Below are 22,341 nucleotides of genomic sequence, written 5' to 3'. Positions count from 1 at the left end.
TTCTCATCATTAACATGTTTCTACTGACACTGAAAGCCCGACCAAACCTCTTTCCATGAATAAAAGACTATAAAAAAGATCTGGAAATCTCTGCATGCATTCATATCTTTCTCCTCTGCTGAGGAAATTCCTGTTGAGATGATCTGATGAAGAATCAGCACGGGTCAGGAGGCTGGTTTGTTTATGAGCAAGACCACGTTTCATACTCTGTGTCACATTTTAATCATTCTTGAAACATAAGAAACCTCTTTATAAGAAGCTTAGCCTCTCCTCTCATCCTTAGCAATGCTTTTTTATTATTAATGAGTGTCTGAATGCTGTCTTTGTGCACCAGTAATGCTTTTAAAATCCTCGTGAGTTGAGTTTAAGGTCCGAAAACACATTTTACAAGCTTCTAAAACAAGTCTCGTCCGGGCTTTTCTCCTGCAACACATGTTTTCTTTCTGGTGCTTTTCTCTCAACTGTGATCATTCTGCAGTCTCTAAGATTTGGTATTGGATTTTTATATTGTTGATCAACATTTTGAGCTAAATCTGCTGTTGCAACAATTGCTCATGAGACAGACAGATGCCAAAGTGCAGATGTTGCAAGGCTGCAAAATGTAACAGAGGAATTATCAGATTATATGGGTACTTTTGGCAATTGTTTGACATAATTTTCAAATATAAATACCAGTGAAGTAGTCAGTTAAGTTCCTTTTAGGCAGAAGTCAAGTTCAACATCTTGGGATCAGATAATTTAACATAATGGGCTTGTGGCACCTTGAAAAGTCAAAAAGTTTTCACCTAAAACTCAATTAAATGGTTTAAGATAAACTAGAAGACAAAACAGCTTAAAACCTGCAGTGTCTTGAGCAAAAAAACAGACTAAAATACCCAAGTTCAAAACACAAAAGTGCCTCAGAACTGCATTCTTTCAAATGTCCAGCAGGGGGCGACTCCACTGGTTGCAAAAAGAGGAGTCTTTGAGAAATGTACCTTTGTCCTCCCTTGATTTCTGACCTCAGTACACAATCTCATAATTCATTTATGATCTCAATCTTTAGTTTCAACTCTTCTTTAACACAGCATGATGTTTATTTTGTAAATGATGTTCTCATTTAGAGTTAAATAGATGATAAAGCAGGGGATGATTTATAGTGAAGTGGTCTTGACGGTTTTCCCGGCAGTGTCCGCAGGTTGTCAGTTAAATCCAACTGCTCATCCAAATATGGTCGCTTCTGGCAGCCAAAAGACCAAGATGGTGACGGTGAAAAAGCCAAACTTGTGGCTGCAAACTGGAGTCCACAAACCAGCGGCTGACGTCACATTGGCTGCATCCTCTTCTCTTACAGTCTGTGATTAAACCTCTGCAGCAACAGCTGAAAATGTTGTTTTTGCGGTCCTCCAGTGACATCACTGTTGGGTTAAAATCAGAAGCATAACAGACTTCAAACTTTCACCAGAGAAGATCAGTGAAACATGAATCTTTTTCAGTATTTCTTATCATATCTGCTGATGCTGAAAGTAGGGATACAAGACTATATCATCAAAGGGACACTGAGTAGGATTTTCTTGAAAAAACAAAGAATGTATAGACTTAAAATATTTCCCCTCTTTCATCACGTACCCACTGAATATGTGTGGCGGTGTCTGTATCAGCAGAGACCCTGACCAGTTTATCGGTATAATCCTCTGGCCAAGGGGACTCTAAGGGGACTATAAAAATGTAGCAACCAGGTGTCAGATTGTAGGCATGCAACCAAGATAGCACCAAACAAACACAAATATTGTGAGGCCAAACGCCAAGAGGACAAAGCTTATTCCAAAACTGAAGAAGAGTTAATCTAGGCCTGGTTTATTCTCTCTGCTCTCTGCAGGTGGCTAGAGAGCTTCTGGGGAGGACAGACCAACTTTGAATTTTGTGATTACAAACCGCTAAGGACAAATCCTGCTCATTATGACTTTAAAATGTTGTTGGAGTTCAGGTTAAGATTTACACCATATAAGATTAGAGATAAGAGTGATGTGATGTACCCTCCCATTTCATGTCCCTTTAATGTGTGAACCTTTTCTTTCATGTGATCTTTTCATGGTTCTCATTAGAGACTAATGTCGCTTCTCATTTAGAATAATTAGTAGGCATGGGCGGTGGCTTCGCCTCTATTTTGATGGGTTTTTACTTAAGAAGCTTTCTAATCAGGTACTAAGTGAAAGCATCTGTGTGGATGTACTGAAATTATGTTAGAAACAAATCTTAAACGTAAGTAAAAGAGGATATCAGAAGAATAAAAGTCTGTTAATCTTAAAATGGTGGAGATAAGCAAGATTTATACTAAAAAAGGTTACAAATTTTAAAATAAAAAAAAACAAACAGCTGAAGTGAAAAAAATCTGCACAAATGTGTTAGAAACACTGGAAATCACTCAAATCAACCCACTTACAAAAAGGTTTAAACAATCATAAATGTTGACCAAAGACATTTTTTTTGCTATTTAGTATTCATGTATCTTTTTTCTTCCATTATTACGTCCATGACCTTCCAGACCTTACACAAAGCATATATAGTATATCTGATTGAAATGTGTGTGAAAGAGGCCACAGAACAATACAAAGCAAACCACAAGAACATTTTGTCCAAAACAATGCCTGAACTGTAAACAATCTTTCTGAATAACTACTGTACATGGCTGAGTCTTTTCTGTCCACAGTGTTAAATAGAGTCTGTCTGTGGCTTTAAGTTACTGTCTTTCACTCGAATGTTTAGTTTTCTGGCTGTGCACGAAGCTGCCGATGGTCCCCTGGGAGACAGGAGAGAGAGAGATGGAGCACCCTGTTACCATCTCCACCCGTTCATCCAGACTCCAGTGTCAAGAATGTGAAACAACAGCCGAGCCTCGTCCACAAAGGCCAAGTCCCTCCTCTCAGCCGCAGCAAGGGAAAAAACTCTGCTTCCTCCTTCCCTCTCTGTCTGTCGCTGTGGCCGAGAGAGGGCAGAAAGGGCGAGTACGCTGCTCTGAATTAATACTGGTTTTTAAATAATAGTCCTTGCTTTTAAAAAATTTTTCAATATCGTTTTTGCTGCAAATAGTTTAAAAATAAACCTCAAACACACAGCAGAACTCTCTCTGCACTCTGACATGTTGCTCATGCTTGTTACACCTGTTCTGCTTCACCCTGACTGAATTAAGTGCATTTAAAAAAAGAAGTAAACATAAAGTGACACATGCAACTACATGATTTCATATATATCATTCATGCATCAAAATAAAGCATAAGCCCTCTTAGTTTCATATATTTCTTGCAGAGAATTTTTTACCTCAATTGAATCCTCATCCACACATTGGGCCTCATGTAACTTATTCTAATTTACTCTCTTACTTTAAAAGTTATAATTTCTAGGATTTTCAAACTTTAAATTGATTCAAAGTAATGAAATACACAGCTCATGAGTGAAAAACCTGCACATGACCTCTACAACAGATCTGGACGACTCAAAAATTGTGATTTGGCCAAAGAGAAAATTCCAAACTTGAGAAATGTGGTAAATTTGGCACATATGTGTATGTCACTTATACAAGCCACTTAAGAACAAATCTGTTTGTACAATTGTTTTTGGGCCCACTGTTCTTCTGTGGACGAACCTCTGCTGCAGAGACAGCAACGTGTGGAAAAAACTCAGCTTCAAAGTCAAAGTAGAGATAATTTGCACTGGCACAATGTGTGGGATTCACTATAAACAGCAAAACAACAAGAAAAAGTACCCTTACAGATATCATTTCACAGTGTTCATATTTGTATCAGCAGAAATCCTGCCCTCTGCCTTTATTTTGTCTATTTCTTGTCAATTTGCTGGGTGTCTACCTTCTGGCACTGTGTGCCGTATAAAATACAGTGACCTGAGGCCTGTTCCAGAAAGCATTTTCAGTTAGTTTGCCTCATTTTCAGTTTATTTTGTGCCGTAATAAACATTCAACCAGCACAAGTTACCATTGTAACTGATGTTGAACTGTGTTGAACTTGCTTTATAGACCAAAAAAATGAAATCATGTCACCTTAGCCACCTATCTGAACTCGGGTTGCCGATCCCAGGTGAGAGGCTGGGTACACCCCAGACAGGCCGCTCTCATTCACTCCTATAGGCAATTTAAAGTCACCAATTAAACCTAAGCTGCATGTATTTGAACTGTGGGAGGAAGCTGAAGGACCTGGAGATGACCCACACTGATTGATATTAATATTAATATTCCTTCATTAGTCTAACAATGGGGAAATTTAACCCATCCTTTTTTTTTTATGTACCAGTAAACACATCATGCTTAGGAGCAATGGGCAGCACATTTCTGCGCGCCTGGGGAGCTGTGTAGCTACACCACCCTGTAGCCCTGAAATAATGTCAGACTAAATAGAATAAGCCAGGCTGATTTGGTAAACTTGCTGTATGGAACAGGTCCCAGGGAGGAAACTACAAAACACAAATATTTCCCCTGCTGGCGAGCGTTGTGTTTACAAACTGCATGGAACAAATCCTACTCATTCTACCTTTTAATTGATGTGGTATTTATTTTTTTTCTTCCTTCTGTGTAGAAACCAGTTTATAAACATTCTATTACTTTCTTTTACCTTTTTACAAATGGGCTACAATGGACTGAATTTTCATAGATAAATGTGTCAAGAGGTGCAGGGCCCCATCCACTCACTGGCCCCAAAAGCCCCATTTTATTGCACATCAGATGATTTAAGGCAGGGGTGTCAAACTGGTGCATGAAAGGACCACTCTGGTGTTTCAGGTGTGCTTTTGTTTGTTTGGAATAAAAACCTGCAGCCATGTGACTTTTGTGAATCGATTCGTCACTCCTGGTTTAAGGTAAATTAACTTATTTGGGAATATGCAACAATAATGCAAGTTGTGCACTAATACCTGTCTGAATGTTTAACGGCACAAAACAAGAACCAAAAAGCTCAACAGGTTGAGATAAAACTTTACTTTTATTTGAATTTAAACCAAACGCAAAACTGGAACATGCAAACAAATCCAGAAAGCTGCAGGACATTATTATAACACTGATTAGGCAAAGGGTCATGGAGACAAAACCAATCCTGGGAAATTAGGAGGCTGCAAGAGAGAAAGGAAACAGGCCGGCATATATACTACAGGACTAATGAGGGAAATGGGGAACAGGTGAACAGGTGGGTGGGGATTGTCAGGTGATGGGGGTATCTGCAGGGCAGGAGGGAGGGGCTGGATCTGCAAGGACAGGTAGAGGTTAGTTTTGGCACAAAAAACAATGCAGGTGACTGCATAATTAAAAAGAAAATGCTAAAGTTGAAAAAAAAAAGCATTCTTTAGAGAGAGGAGGAGACAACAAACAATAGAAAAATATGTATATATATTTTAAACAATTTTAACCAGTTAACCCTCTGGAGTCCATGAAACCACCTGCACATTACTTCTTTATGACGTGAAGACAAAAAAATTAAGCAACGTTGAGCCTCTCCATCAGCTTCCCTCTAAAGTTCTGGCTTGAAACTCCATACCAAATTTTTTTGATGATAGTCGGCCAAGTGAAACCGGAGATAATGTCAATTATATTTAGTATAAAAATATAGGATTAGATATTATCCTCATTCTACCTGTTATATGTTTTATTTGCAACCTGTGTTCATATTTGCAACATGTACATTTCTGTGTGTGAAACATAAGTTTCAAGATCAGATTTTATGTTTTCCTTTGTTTCTTTTGGGTTCAAAATTTTGATCAAGTAAGTCAAAGTTAAAAATCAATTATCAGGTCATATAGGTGAGACTGTGCTGAAAAAACTGATACCAACATGGCATGGTAAAGATTTTTTAACCCTCTGGAGTCACCAATCACTCCAACATGATCAAATCACATGTTCTTCTTCTGACATCACAATGTAAAAACCAAGCAGTGTCTCAACGTCCCCCTAAATTACTGGCTTAAAACTCCTTGTCAGTTTTTGTTTGATGATGATAGGTCAAGTGAAACCGGCGATAAAGTCAAATACATTTAGCATAAAAATCCAAAAACAGATGTATGTTAACCTTATTTTACCTCGTGTGCAACCTATGTCCACATTTGCAAGATTTAAAATTCTTTATTAAGTTTGTGGTTTGTAAATAAAATAATTTTTTTTGTGTGTTTTTTTGTGTTCAAATTGTTGATCCAGTAAGTCAAAGTGAAAAAATAATTATCAGGTCAAAAAGGTGAGATTGTGCTGATAAAAAAAAGACACCAACATGACATGGTAAACATTGTTTTAAGTGGTATACACAGGCAGGATGAAAAGGATTCAAAAACGGCCAAAATAGCCCCAGACTTAATGGACAAATTGGCCTAAGATTTCAGAGGGTTAAACTGAAGGAAATCTGTGTAATCTGATGAGTCATCTTCTCTAATTAAATCAGTTCAAACACCAGATAAAGTTTTGTCTCCCCCAAGCGGTGAAGATGCTCCAGTGCGCTGCGAGCTGCAGACTTAATAACAACCGGTAGCCGCCGAAGGATAAAACCATCGCACCTTCAACCATCACTGTGCCTTGATTGGCCCTATTGAGAAATCCAGGTAGCGACACGAAGCTTCACTATTGGCTGTGATTTAGAAGCTCCCACAGCCGCGCCAGGCGATTGGTGAATAAATCACAGAGCTTCAATATGATTGGTTTTTATGACGTAAGGGGGCGGGATGTCATGTTCGGTTGCGGGAGCTGGAACCGGTAACCTAGCACTCCAGCACGTTGTGAAGCCGCTAAGTGTTTCTGGCTGCCGCTAAAGGTGATTCAAAGAAATCACTTGTTTCTAAATCGACGATTCTTTTTTTTTTGATAATTGACCCACTGGTAAGTTCAACTCGTACATAAGCTGACATTGATTTTTGTTTTAAAAAAGTAGTAAATTCTGTAAAACTGTCGTTTTGGGGGAAAATAACTAGGTCGCTTTTTTACGGATCCGTCTACATCCTGGTGTCTGTTAGCACCCGTTTGGTATTAGCATGGCGATCGCACTTAATTCTTTGAAATCAAACACTATTAATGTTAGTACTGTGATTGAAATAATCACCAGGCGATGAGGTAGATGTTAATCTGTTGAAATGTCGGGGTATAGCCATCGCCCATCAGTGCCTGGTTTCACACTGGCTCTCCAGGTGATAGCCACCGCCGATGTGTAGCCCACTTCTAGCTCTCATTCAGTCGTGACTCCCTCCCTTCCTGTCTTTCTTAACCGCCTTGCTCGCCAGATTTCCCTCATTTCTATAATTTCGATATCTGCGTTAAAGGTTTTTCCTAATTTTTGATCCATGTAGCCGCCTAACTCGGCTGGGCTAGGGGGGGCAGTGTGCCCGGGGACACGTGTTGGGGCTGCTCCTGATCCGAGCCCCGTGTCTGTCTGCCCTAGTTGTTGGGGGGCCGTGTGTCCGTCCAGCTGTCGCGGTTTTTAGCTCTATGGTGGGCCAGCCCAGTGTGCCATTTGAGCCCAGGTTATATCTGGAAACCTGTCCCCGAAACGTGCCACCGACGTGCGGAGCCGCCATGACTGGATATGAGTGTGTGCAGGCCGGTCGATACTGTGAATGGCCCCGTCACTGCGGGCACGGCGTGGCCTTTGTCTGCATGCCATGCTTTGCACTTTTCCCACAAGCTGCTTTCTGATATGGCTGCTGCAGTGTAGTGTGACCATATATGTGCTTTATTCTTCAAATCAACTTCCAGCCAAAGCCCCTCTGACTGTTTCCTCTGAGATCAGTACACCATCAGCTCGCCTGGTTGTAAGAGTGCCTGGCTCAGCCTGATGGATCAGTTAATGTATGCTGGTTGTGTGGTTGCTAAGTGTGTGCCAGAACAACAGATGGCTCTAGGTTGTGTGGACAGGTGTGGCGGACAGTCCATTAAACAGAGCACTTGTTCCCCCTGGCTGCTGAAAGGCCATGCCAGTGGGTTTGCATGGTTTAGCCTCCATACCACTGATCATGTTTGACTATATTCTTAGAGCTGCTGAGTTTATATTATAGAATATAATCAGCCTTAACCCTTGGATGCCTCTGTTGTGGTCCCACACTCAATTCTACATTAGGGATGTAACGATAAATCAATCACGATATATGGATTTAATGGTCACTGATCAATATCATCTATGCAAAGTGACAATAAAGTTATATATCATTCTTTAGATATACCTTCATAGTGAAATTTCTGCTTCAGATTGATTCTATTTATTTAACTAAAAAGAATAGCTCTTTTGTATTCCTGGGCTCTTCCAGACATAAATTACAATTGCCAAGTCATATATTGCTTTTTTGTGGGTTGATTATAAATTGATGGTGTTAAATGGGCGTAAGATAATTCCTCATTTTGATCTGAGGACACTGAACCAAATCAATTGTCAGACTTTGGAAAATGACACAATATTTGCTGATATTACAAAGAATCAAGTTATCGTATTGTGATGTAATTTGTGGTTTACACCCTTTTCGTACATACTGTTCTTCTAGCAGAATGTCCAACTAAAGCTCTAATATTGCAGCTGTAAACGGTCCTCATCAAATGAGGAATCAAATTATTAACTGTTTCTAGAAATTTATGGTGCCTGACTTTTGAAAAAAATGAAAAACCAGCTACATTTTTCTAGTTTTTGAAAGGTTTTTCTGAAGACCTGGTCTTGGAGCTGCACTGATTGCAACGGACAGACTGTAGTTTTTGCTTATTGAGCCTTATAAAGCTATACATCACCAGCCTTATGCTTAATTTAATTTTCCTACCTTCCAGACAGGCATCAGTTTCGTTTCGTGTAAGTGTAATGTGGGAATCAACTAGCACAGACTTGAAACTTGCTGTAGATGCACAATCCATCAAGCCTGACAAGCATGTAGGAGCCATGTGCAAATATTCATATAGGCGACTGACTGTGTATTTAATGGCAACATGAGCACCGGTTCACATTTACCTCAAACACGTAGAGGAAACAGAAGAATGTGTGTCTGTTGGAGCATGACGTGAAAGTGTAAATCACCTCAGACCTTCTGATGTTATCAAGACATGCAGCTGAATCAGTCAGAGGAACAAAATGCTCTTCATAAAGACATTCAGCTGTGTGTCAGTGTCTACTTCAGACATTTTGCCAGTCAATGCTGGACCTCCAAGTAGCTCTTAACCACCTGAAGAGGCTGCTGATGTGGACAGACGTGTCAGAATCAGCCAGTTTCTGTTTGTGGAGTCCCTGCAGTCACAGCAGGTAGCTTTAATCAGCTGGAGTTAAAGGGTAAATTGCATCAACATGAGATCATGTCCTGCATATTTCAGTAGATGATGCCAACCTCTAATAAAAGCCACAGACCATTACTTTAGTCCATGAGTGTGGCTCTAAACATGCATTAGGGTCATTTGTGAGGAAGATAAAGGCAGCAGAAGAGTCAGTGCTACTGAAGTGGCATTTGAGTGCAGTGATTGTGCAACTTCAGATTTTTATCCACACGGTATGAAAACAAACAGATAAAGTCTGGGTTTGTTTAGTCCTCGGCTGGCTGTTTTCATGCTGGTGTCAGTAAACGCTCATCAGAATCAAGTCAGTTCGCAGATCAAACACACTTCAATTTTAATTTGTTTTTCTGTTTTCCGTGTTGAGATGCGTGATCCCATATAACGCCCATAGATGGATGTTGACTGCTGTTTTGAAATCTGAGGTCATGTTTACCTAACCTGATTTACACTTCAAACTGCTCGTGGGATTGGATCTGACTGCTCTTCAATCAGGCTGCCTCTGTGATTCATCCTCACACAAATGTACATTTTCAGAAGTGTTATGGCTGCTATTAATGCAAACTGGTGCATGAGTGATATTTGCAGTGGGTGGTTTTTGCACTATCGGAGCAAGTCTAAAGTTATTGAAACATTGCATTCATTTCGTTTCACACATTTCGGGGATAGAATTGGGCATTAATGTGACTTTTCACGATCATTTGTCAGTCTTTTTTTTTTTTTTTTAACAATCTTTTTCACTTTTTTGGCTATTTTAAAGACCAGTGGACAATTTAAAATTTCCCAGAACTCAATGTGACTTTTACTGATGTCAAACCAACATTAAAACTCAAAGATATAAGATGAATTGCAACATGAAATCAGCAAATCCTCAGAGTTTAACCTCTGGAAATGGTGTTCTTTTCCTTGAAATGACTTTAACAGTAAACAGTTTCAGAATAAGTTGTATAAGTCCAGTGATCTTATCCACAGTCTGGGAATAAGGATCAATGTAACCTTCCTCCTCCTTCTTGCAGAGATTCCAGTTGACCAAAGAAATGGTGATGGAGAAGCCAAGTGCCCAGCTGGTCGGGCGAGAGTTTGTCCGACAGTATTACACACTCCTGAACCAGGCCCCCGACTACCTGCACAGGTATCTCCTGCCTTTCTGTCATGTCATAATTGTACCATAGCTGCGAGTTTGTTACATTTCTGCCAAGTGAAGCTGTACATTGTCTTTGGTTGCAGTATACTCTTTTAAATTATGCAACTTTTCACAATATTCATATAAATATGAGCACCCACTTGGGTTAAATTGTCCTCTGTGGAACAAATTAACCTTCTTGTCTTTCTGCTCAGGTTCTATGGAAAGAACTCCTCTTACGTGCACGGCGGCCTGGACAACAACGGCAAACCAGTCGAGGCTGTTTATGGACAATCTGTAAGTATGCTTCATCCAGCAGATAACCGCTCTTAAAAAGCTTATTTCCATAAAGAGCCACTGCACTTAACTCCCACGTACTAACACTGAGCGAAGAGAAAAAAAAAAAAACAGGGCTGAAAGGAAAGTTGTTTCCTGGAGCTGTTCTGTCCAAAAAAGGACAGTCTCTTGTCCGTCTCTTGTTCTCTCAGTTATTAGGGAGCTTTAAGAAACTGATAATACATTTCTTGGACAGTTGAGAACACTTTTCTTTGTCATTAATTTCGTTAGCAGAGTCTGAAGCAGTCTTATTCAAACTTAGAGAGTTTATTCCTCCTCATTAAGTCTGTCAGGCAACACCTGAATATAAAATAGTTCCTCTCCTCTAAAATTAGAAACACTGAGGAGTAAGAATGTTAACTGAAGCAACTGTAGCAGGCGACACCTACACGCAAATATGCATGCATGCATGCATGCATGTACGTATGTATGCAGAAAGGGTGTGCCGTTGTCCATGACATCTAATGTGATGAGACGTTTGTGTAACTAAGACACCGGGTCGTTTACTTGGAAATGAGTTAGAGCTCATCAGTGTCGGGCAAAACCAACAACCCTCTTAATTCTTCGAAGTTGGGAGGATGTGGGAGGAAAAACCACACAAAGAGGTGCCTGTGCAAATCTCATCACAGCAGCAGAGAAAAATTCATTATATCTCAAAGATATATTACCCGTCCATAGTATAGTCTGTTTTAAAAGCTGTGCTGATTAAAGTGAAGTCTGTACCGATGCTGAGCTTTAAATGGTTTAAAACTGTTTTAATACTTGCTGCACTGGCCCTTTTTCAAGAAATAAGTCAAATGATGAGATTTCTCTGGCAGAATGGTAAAAACGAGATGAACATAACATTAATATTTGTTCTGAATGCTTTTATTAATCAGACAGGATAATAACTAACAAAGCAACAATATAAAAGAAAAGAGGAAATGTATCTTTGAGAATGTCAATTACAGGGTTCATACGGATGCTTGAAATCCTTGAAAATGCTTGAATTTTAATGTTGATTTTCAAGGTTTGAAATTTTGGATTAAGTGCTTGTAAATGCTTGAAATTCTTACTGTATTTTTCTTGCAATCTGACTATAGATAACCGCATTTTCAATGAAAAAAAACGAATCTGAATAGCCTATAGCCTATTTGAAATGAAGACCACTCCGCCTGCGTCTTCTTGTTTCTGAGATGTTTCTTGTTGCTCTACCTTGTATCTTCTTACTGAAGGGAGTTTTTCAAATTCATAGTGGATGTGAGCAAACTACTTTTAGTTGTTAGAAGTGTAATACCATTGCTGGTGGTATGGTTAAGTGAAATTACCCCTTTTAGTATCAAAGTACTCATCTAAAACATGACATTTACAACTGTTGAAAGGTACTGGAAAAGCTTGAAACTGGACCTTGAATGTCCTTAAAAAGTGCTTGAATTTGAATAACAGTTGCAGGTGAACAAAAGCTCTCAGACTTGTGTCCTGGTTGAATATTGTTTTTTTGAACCTCCACTCTTGTTCTGCAGGAGATCCATAAGAGGGTGATGGCTCTGAGTTTCCGTGACTGTCACACTAAGATCAGGCACGTGGACGCCCACGCCACCCTGAACGAGGGCGTGGTGGTGCAGGTGATGGGCGAGCTGTCCAACAACATGCAGCCCATGAGGAAGTTCATGCAGACCTTTGTGCTGGCTCCTGAGGTTCGTCTTTAAAACCATAAATCTTTCAGAATCAGACTTCTCGTCTACACATGAAGGTTTGATTAGTATTTTCTTGCGTGTTTGATTTAGTTTCTTCTGTCTTTAGGGTACTGTTGCAAACAAATTCTACGTCCACAACGACGTGTTTCGTTACCAAGACGAGGTGTTCGGAGACTCCGACTCTGAGCCTCCAGAGGGTGAGATAACCTCCCTTTTTTTCCCTTTAAGTGAAACCAGGTGAAGCATCAGCAGTTTTAATCAAAATCTCTGTTTTTCCCCTGGCTGCCTTTTCATCTTCTCTCTGGATATGATCCCTCTGATCTCAGTATCATTTGGCTAAAGATAAATTAGTTTAGAGACAAGTTTCTCATTCATGCTATACATATTGTACAACATGAATCGGCACCGCTGCATCATAATTCATGTACTTTAATCTGCTGCGTCTTTATTTATGACTGCTGAAGCTGCTGAACGAGTTAAAGAACCTTAAAGATGTTTCATTTCCGGAAGTGATAGATTGGAGGGACGCAAAGCAAGAAAAATCTTGTCTTTTTTGGAATCTGTTTTCGTGGGAGTTGTTGTCCTGAACATGTTTCTGTTTCTGTGTTTTCAGAGTCTGAGGACGAGGTGGAGGAGATCGAGGAGAGGGTCCCGTCCCCCGACGTGGCTCAGGAGGAGTCTGCTCCCTTCTATGACGCAACACCCTGGTATGGATCATGTTCTGATGTTCTGATATTCCTAAAGCTTGAACTGCCTTACAGGACTTTATCTGATATTCATGTTGTTAAAGGTGAAAACAATATGCTCTCTGATGTATGCAAATTATTTAAAGCAGGGTTTGTACGGGTGCTTGAAATCCTTGAAAATGCTTGAATTTAAATGTTGTATTTTCAAGGTTTAAAAAGAGCTTGGATTTTGGATAAAGTGCTTGTAAATGCTTGAATTTCTTACCGTATTTCTCTTGCAATCTGTCTATATCCATCTATAGACTATAGATAATCACATGTTCAATGTAAAAAATAATGAGTAGCCTATCTGAAATGAAGGCAGTTCCTCCTGAAAGTGTAAAACCATGGCTGGTTGTATGGTTGGTATAGTACTCATCTAAAACATGCAATTTACAACCAGTGTAAGATACTGGAAAAGCTTGAAAATTGGCCTTGAAATTCCTTGAAAATGCTTGAATTTGACTACTGAAAAAGTGTAGGAACCCTTTTAAAGTTGGCAAACACTTTAAAGAGCTTAAAGTGCATTCACACCTGCTGTCCATTGTTCAGCAGCAGATTTGTGTGTAACCATCTTGTATTTGTCTCTATTTTTAGTTCGGAGCCGACGGTTCCTGGTGACGAGGAGGAGGTGGCAGCGGTGAGTCCGGAGCCAGAGCCAGAGGTGGAGAAGGAGGCCGAGGCTGCCGTCGTGGAGCTGAAGCCTGAGACTATGCTGGAGACACAAACAGACGCAAACACATCCGACGACCAGACAGAGAAGAGCCCCGCCGCCGCCCCGCCCACCGCAGAACCTGCTGCTGTGCCCACCGAACCCACCCCCACCGCCCCAGAAGAAAACAGGGTATGATAAGTTAGACTTTCTTTTTTTCCTGATAGGAAAACACAGGATTCGTTCAAGGACGTTGGAAATTTGAAAGTCCAATGAGGATTTCTGTTTTTTTGGCTGTAATAAATTGTTTAGTTTTGGCTTTTTTAAAAGTTATTTCTAAAGTAAGCATGCTTCTCAAATCTGTGGGGTTCCATCCATCCATCCATTTTCCTCAGTTTATCTGGGGCCGGGTCACGGGGGCAGCAGGCTAAGCAGGGCATTACAGACTGCCCTCTCCCCAGCCATAGGGTTAAATAGGTCACAAGTGTGATGCTGTGATACTGTAAGAACGGTGGTGAGATTATTATTATATTTTGTTGTTCATCCGACCTAAATGTCTCCTGTGTTGTGTCTCCCTGCAGCCATTCTCCTGGGCGTCAGTCACCAGTAAAAACCTTCCTCCCAGTGGGGCTGTCCCAGTCTCAGGAATCCCCCCACACGTCGTCAAAGCCACTCCCACAGCACCGGTAGGTTTGATCATCTCCTAGTAGGGTTGTCACGATACTAAAATTTTCAACTCGATACCGATACTCAGGAAAATATTCGATACTTGATACCATTTTCGATACCACAAGGATAAAAACAAAGACCCCAACATTTAACAGAAATTTTTATTAACAAGAAAAATGAAACGTGTAAAAATTAACAGAACCACAGGCTAAATATTTATAATAAAAACAGTTGTGCAAAAAGAAACTGCAACTATGATAACAAGCTTCAGGTCTGACGTAGTGCAAAACATAAATAAATACAATAAGCAATAACAATTAGAACAATATTTTAAGGTTGTATGCTGTGCACAATATTACGCAAGCTTGATAAATAAATAACAATAACTTAAGTGTTCCTTCCTTGGCTAGGTATCGATACTTTCGAAAATTAGTATCGTATCCGGATACAACGTTTTAGTGTCGATACTTTGAGTATCGATACTTTTGACAACCCTATCTCCTGAACACATTTGAGAGGGAAACCTAGTGTTGAGCTGCAGCCATTTTGAAAGAGAAACTTTTCAAAAGAAACCAAGGCTTTAGTTTTGTGGCATTAAGTTAAAACAGTGGAACTTGCACCCCTCTATGGAATATTTTGTAAAGATGAAAGCAGATGGATGTGTTGAGTGAACTGAGTATTTTCAGGAGCCACAGTAATTTGTCCTCAGTCCACACTGTCGTCTCTGCTAACTTAGTTTCCCTGAGTGGAGATGAAGGCAGCAGGACACAAACATCCCCTGCTGGCTCTGCCTTTATGATCACAGTCAAAGTTGTTGTTGTTGTAGTTTTTATTTGCCTAAAGTTGAGTCATAAACCAGCACAGCAGAAAAAACAGCTTATTTCCTTTCTTTCTCTTCTAAAGAAAAGTGTGTTTTTGTCTCTTTCAGCCCAGAGCCGAGGTGAAGTCAGAGTCCCAGACAGCAACACAGAGACCACAGAGAGACCAGAGGCCGCGGGAACAGAGGCCTGGAGGTCCTCCACCGGTGCACAGAGGACCCAGACCAGGTACACACAGTATATATACAGTGGTTTAATAGCCTTCAAACAGATGTAACCCAGCATTTGGCCGCCAGTATAAACCAAACCTAATCTGACGAGATGTGTGCTGTTGAATTTTGCCTTTTTCTATGGAAGTGCAGTACGTGTGTCCTGATATTAATGATGACATTGTTGACAGTTGCAGGCAGCACAAAATGTAACACAGGAGGGAATCAAAGGCCAAAAGCTGAGCTGCTTTGAATTCCTTCCAGTTCCTTTTTTTGTTTGGAGCTTGCTACCAGCTTTACTTCAGACTTAAACAGCTGAAAAGCTGACTGGCCAAAAACACATTATCAGGATTCGTATGGTCGCTTGAAATCCTTGAAAATGCTTGAAATTAAATGTTGTATTTTCAAGGTTTAAAAAGTGCTTGGATTTTTGGATGAAGTACTTGTAAATGCTTGAAATTCTTACTGTATTTCTCTTGCGATCTGACTATGTCCATCTATAGACTATAGATAATCACATGTTCAATGTAAAAAATAATGAGTAGCCTATTCGAAATGAAGTCCGTTCCTCCTAAAAGTGTAATACCATCACTGTTGGTATGGTTAAGTGAAATCTCCCCCTTTTAGTATGTAAGTACTCATCTAAAACATGCAATTTACAACAGGTACTGGAAAAGCTTGAAAACTGACCTTGAAAAATGCTAAAGTGTACGAACCCTGCATTAAAGAAGCACATCTTCTGGAGAAAAACTTTTTTCATGTTTGTTATAAATTGCTGTTTTACTGCAGAGCACTGAATACACTCATAAAAAAGGCAGTTATTCTGTATATTCTTACTAAATGTGTCCCTCTGTTTGAATGGTTTCAGTGCGGGAGGGTGAGCAGGGCGAGTCCGAGGGGCGCAGGGTGGTCCGGTACCCCGACGCCCAGCAGCTCTTTGTGGGAAACGTCCCTCACGACGTGGACAAGACCGAACTCAAGGAGTTCTTTGAACGTAAGTTATGGCTGCTCTGTTGGTAAGAAGTACTCTGAACTCTCACATTAAATATTGAAACTCATGGATTTTCTTATCAGTTTTTAAAAGTAGCCTGAGGTGTTTTTACACCGTACACATTCCCAAACACCGTAGAGGTAAAATGTTGTGTAGTAAATAAACGTCTCTTCCCCGCTCGTCCACAGAGTATGGTACAGTCCTGGAGCTGAGGATCAACAGCGGAGGGAAGCTACCCAACTTTGGTTTTGTGGTGTTTGACGACTCAGAACCCGTTCAGAAGATCCTCAGCAACAGGGTGAGAATCTTCACTTTTCAGGCTAATTACAACTTCTGTTGTCGGGACTTTTTCAGATTTCTTTCTTGGATGTTGCACCATTTTTATTTGCCAAGAGACCAGTTTGTTTATTTTAAAAACCCTCAGCTACTTGCTGTTCAGTGTTGTTGGTTATTATTGTTCCTACTGTGTTTATCTGGTTTTTATGGGGTTTATATAAAAGTTAATTCAGTTTGAAGCTGAAATTAAAGGCACTAAGTTCTGAGTTTTAACTTTAGTGTCGGTGTGTGAACAAACTGGTATTAAACGGGTTAAAATGCTGAAAATTAATACATTTTTGGTAGTCATGATCAGGAGTGATGGTGGTTAAATAATTTAAATTGCAAGTAAAAATGAATATCAATATATAGTATTTTTTTAGAGCAGTTCTTGGTAGGGGACAGTTCTGCCAAACAAACTGGCATTTAAAAGGTTAAAACACAGAAAATTAATCAATATTTGGTTCAGTAATTTAAATTGACGAAACTGAAAATAAATTGATATCTATATTAATAAATCAATATTAAGTAAAGGCTATGGATGCACGATATTGGATTTTTTGCCGATATCCGATATGCCTATTTTTTGCAACTCATTTAGGCGATTACTGATATTTTTTCACACAACTAATTGCAGAGATCTTCATCTCTCTTCTGTAGTGAAATTAGCATACTGTATTGTGGAGCATACTCTTATCACATTTGTTATGTAATATTCATTCCTTGTGCAAAATAAGAAAAATACTTGATGCTTAAAACTGCATACTTATTTTTGACAATTGCTTTCAAATAAAATACAAAAAGATACATCCTACTTAAAACTTGAATGATGCTCTCCCTGAGATAATCAATAACAATACCCACAAGCAGGGCAAATTTGGCCAATTTCACAATTGACATAATAAGTAAACATGTGCTTAAGGTGCAACAGAGAGGTGATGTGCAAACAATAAAAAAATTCCAAACATATGACAGACATAGGCGCCGAGGTTGTGCATTTAATCAAGTAAGCAGCACCACATTATTTAAGCGTGTTGGCTGATGTTCATTTTTAAGCCAATTTCGTGCATCCCTAGTACAGACTGAAGGGTCGTAGCACATTTTAAACCTTTTTCTCGTCTCCACAGCCCATAAAGTTCAGAGGCGACGTGCGCCTGAACGTGGAGGAGAAGAAGACCCGGTCGGCCAGAGAGGGCGACAGGAGGGACGTGAGGCTGCGTGGCCCAGGCGGCCCCGGCGGCCCCAGAGAGCGAATAGGAGGCGGCGGCGGACCCCGAGGCCCCCCCACCCGCGGAGGCATGGCACAGAAACCCAGCTTCGGCTCCGGGCGGGGCGCGGGGCCCAGCGAGGGCCGCTACTCCGCCCAGCGCCAGTGAGGCGGCCGGGAATCCAAACCTGAGTTACATTACTACTTGGAGTGGTTTTTGATTTCCTGCAGCAGAAACCAATTGGACAAACCTAAAATGTAACAAAAAAACCTTCTTTACGAAGCACGCAGGAGGAAAACTGAGCGGGAAGTATTACGTTCAAGTCAGAATTTGGGTTTCAACACATACGCCTTGATCTCTGACTTGTTTCCTGCTCATTTTTTCTCCAAAATGCAACATGTAAAAGTATTCTGAAGGGATTTCTGTTAGTAATTGACGCAGGTTTGGTCGAGAGCTTTCACGTCAAATCACGCCAGCTCCTGCTGAGTTAACAGCCAGTCTCGACGTCTGTCTCTCATGAAGACGGCTGCTGCTCCTCCCTCCCCCCACCTCATCTTCTTCTTTCTCACCTGCTGCTTTTCGTGTCCCTCTGAGGAACCCAGAATGTCACTCCTTTCTTTCTTTTTTTTTTTTTTTTTAAACCATCTCTTCCTCCTTTGTCTCCTCTACCAACACGTATTATCTGGAGTTTTTTTTTTTGTCATCTGTTTTTGTTTTGTTTTTCATGCTGAACTTGAATTTATTAAGAAACAAATCGAAACACGCAAACACATGAAAAAAAAGGGTAAATACTACTTGAATTGGGGATTAAAAAACCCAGAGGTTAGGTTTTTTTTCGCGTTCTCTCTCCCTGTTTCTTAAAGGAACGTGTACTTTACTGCTTGGGCAATCCTGTGTATTGCTGCCACCGTTGTATCTAGCGATGGATCTGTCTTATCTTTTTATTCTATCAGGTCAAGAGCTGAACTGTAAGTGGTTTTATTTGAGTAATGTTGGCTTGTAATATGTGGATTCACGGACGCATCTGAATGGAGCATGTATCAAACCATGTATCAAATCCTGTTAGGCTTCTACTACCGATGCACTTCATTTGTCATCATGTTTAAAACGAGCTCACCTGCCGATGAGAGAACTAAATTAAAAGTGATTTACTGTTTTAAACCTTTTGGTCTGTTGATCTTGTTTTTAACTGACTGTGACCAGAAACGTCTTCAGCTACTGGACAAAATGTGACTGCAACAAGAGCATCAAACTGTCAAAGCTGACAGATGCGTGTTTCTTTCCTATTTGTGCTCAAATATTTAGTATGATGAGGACAAATACCAAAACATTTGATACAATCAGAACAAATGTTTAAGACTTTTTGTGACACTCTGTACGTCTAAAACAGTTTTTAGATTACATTAAACCTTAGGTTAAAGAAGGAAAAAATATTGTGAAATATCTTTTTTACACTGTTGGCTTTGATATTTTTTCATAATTTCATAGAAACTACAGGATCAATCAAGAATTTATTTAGTGTACTAGATACAGTCATAAACTAGGACTGCAAGCAGTACTGAACGGGCCCTCGCAGTACACGTGGGTCAGGGCATGCTGCCATCGGGGTGTGCGCGTTACAGGGGCCAGTCTATACCACCCCTTAGAATTTCATTGCCTTAAGTGTTATAGTGTGGCCATATATGAAATATTTCTGCCACCTAGGGGCCGATCAATAAAACCTTAAAGGGTTATCCTCAAGAGGGCATTGACAATAATTGTAACTGATAACTATTGTAACTAATTGTAACTAACTTAACTGATATGTATAAGTTAGAAGAGGCAGGTAGCAATGGTGGAAAGTAACTATGTACATTTACTCAAGTACTGGACTTGAAGTACAATTTTGAGGTACTTTTATGTACATTTTATGTAACGTTATACTTCTACTCCACTACATTTGGTCAAGTCTTGGTACAAACTTTCAAATCTAGATTAAGAAAATTATTTTTTAACTTTAAATGAATTTTATATAAAGTCAGGATATTTTGTTAATTAAATGTTTTCCATAAGAAATGTTTTTTGCTGCCAAACCCCAGATATATCCGTATTATCAATAAGAAGTTACAAATTCTGATCATTTAAGAGGGTCAGATCTGACTGGGACTTTGGATTGGGCCTGGGCCACCTCAAAACCCACAACCTCCAAAACAGACCATGTCAAACAAAAATGAAGCAAAGTGATTGATTTTTCTTTGTACAAACATTTTATTGGCATTGAGGAAGGAATCATCACAAAAACATACAGGTAACTTTAATACCATACAGGTAACTGTTAAGAACTGTGCTGATTAATGTAGAGGTTATAAGTGGGGAGGAGTCGGGCAGCCACCAGCAGGTAGATTCAGTTATGTAGCTGCAGACTGTAAGTTAACTACAGTATGAAGTTATTATGAGAAATATTAATCCAGGAGAGGTTTTCAAAAGCATCCTGTGCCTGCGTGTCCTGTTAAAGCAATTCTCAAAATCCATTAAAAATCAGCTTGATTCAGAAGTATATTGCAGATTTCTGTCTGAATATGTTTGTATTTTTCCTTCTCTCTTAGAGAAACAATGTTTTACCTCTTTTTTTTTTTTTTACAGTTCCTCTTTCCTTAGATGTTGCTTCCACCTGATCCTGAACCTTGCATTTTATTCCAGCTCATTCCTTATTGTTACGTTACCTCCCTGCATGGGATGTAAATTATACATCAGACAGATTTCCTCTCACGGCAGTTTAAGGCCTTTGACTTTACATGCTCTTCAAATTAGCATTCAGCAGCCGAGTGCTGACCAGCAGCAGGGTCACTGTTCTGTAACTGACACTGACCTCTGACCTCTCTGCGGAGGCAGCCGGCAGAGAAGACTGATTCCTCCCTGGAGGATCAATACGGTACCAGAAAAAGAGACGAACGGCTTCAATAAATCAATGAGGCCCGTTTTAATGTGATGGTGTTTCTGCAGAGGCTGCCAGGTTACAGAGTGATGTCGTGCTGCGTTCAGGAGCTGAAGCACTATTTCTCTAAAACGGCTTTTACATGTCCTATCATGAGCTCATGATTCTGCTGAACTTTTGCTTAGTTGTGTGCATAGAGTGCAATGAACATCTCTTTGATTAGGTCTGCAAAAAGTTAGAATAAACAGTTAATTATGACACCAAACTTCACTTATATTCTGACTTTTACCTCAATGCAGCAGTTAGAAATACATGCAAGAAGCCTACATACGTAAAAACTTAACTTTCTTGATTTCTACTCCTGCTGCACTTACTTAATGTACTTACATGATAGTATATAACTAGCTGAAAGTGATAGTTTAGAGAGATTGATTTAAATATATATAATAGTGCGAGGTATGCATTTATTTTTTCAGCAAGAAGCACCAAAATCTTACAAGAATCACACTTTCACAACTTTATTATTCTATTCTTGTGTCCTACTTTTGCTGCTGTGATATTTCAGTTCATCTTCAAGTGAAATCAGCCTTGTAACAGCCATTAAAAATGCATTTAGTAAATAAATGTATGCACAAATAAATGGCCAATAAATGATCTTTAATTTGTATATAATTTACATTTTCCACTGCTTAAAAATGTAATTGTGCAAGCAGTGCATGCTTTGCAGCTCAGGTTGAATCAAGACTTAACAGATATGCATAATATTTTCCATTTATTCACAGTTATTTTATCTTTGCATGAAATTGAGTCTCATGATGCTTTAAATATTGGATCAGCGTTGACATCAAAATGCGGTTTATCAATTACCGTGTCTAGGTTGTTATGAAGAATAAATAATACTGCCTGGGCTCCTTATAACTGGTGATAGTTAGATCCAAAACCTCAATTTTTTGCCTCGTACTCCAGTTTTTATGAACTTTGTATCACACTAGAGGCCAGGATTGGTGGGTTAAGGATGCCAAATGTTTTTTTATTGTTACATTGATCAAATCTTATGTAACTGATACATCTTATTGAATAAGATCTCAGATTTAAATGGGAGCAAAACTGTTTCCAGCTTATCTTCTCCAGGTTAATATTCTGCTAACACACATCTTTCTACTGTGTTTCGGTCAAGTTAAAAAAAATCATAAATATTATCCTGTTAACCCTGAACCCAACCCTTCACCTCAAGCCATGTTATATTAAGTGAATTCACAGCTTTGGAGCATCTTCTTCAGCTTCCCATTGAGTGGAGTATGACCCTGTTTAAATCTGCTCTGGGTCTGTGCATGTCACCTCTCTCTCTCTCTACTTCCAGCTGTCTGATACATCTGAAATGAGCCACACTCATCTCAGTAGGTGGCTCATATACAGTGAAAGCTGAATAATGATTCGAGCTCGGCTCTGTTAGTA

The 22,341-nt window shown here is 39.7% G+C and overlaps 1 protein-coding gene across 1 annotated transcript; it reads left to right on the top strand.

Annotated features, from left to right (window-relative positions):
- The first annotated feature begins 6,703 nt into the window (after positions 1-6,703).
- Positions 6,704-19,133, top strand: g3bp1 (GTPase activating protein (SH3 domain) binding protein 1). The gene is made up of 12 exons (XM_059346843.1): positions 6,704-6,838; positions 10,267-10,382; positions 10,589-10,670; positions 12,212-12,385; positions 12,492-12,582; positions 12,999-13,092; positions 13,708-13,954; positions 14,344-14,448; positions 15,360-15,477; positions 16,327-16,452; positions 16,638-16,747; positions 17,892-19,133. Exons 2-12 carry the CDS (start codon positions 10,288-10,290, stop codon positions 18,138-18,140), a joined length of 1,491 nt encoding a protein of 496 aa, XP_059202826.1. The 5' UTR covers positions 6,704-6,838; positions 10,267-10,287; the 3' UTR covers positions 18,141-19,133.
- The last annotated feature ends 3,208 nt before the right edge of the window (positions 19,134-22,341 follow it).

This window comes from Centropristis striata, chromosome 12 (assembly GCF_030273125.1).
Source record: "Centropristis striata isolate RG_2023a ecotype Rhode Island chromosome 12, C.striata_1.0, whole genome shotgun sequence".
In the NCBI taxonomy this organism is placed as follows: Eukaryota; Metazoa; Chordata; class Actinopteri; order Perciformes; family Serranidae; genus Centropristis; species Centropristis striata.
The sequence above is the reverse complement of the archived record's forward strand: the minus strand, read 5'-3'. Positions and strand labels throughout refer to the sequence as shown.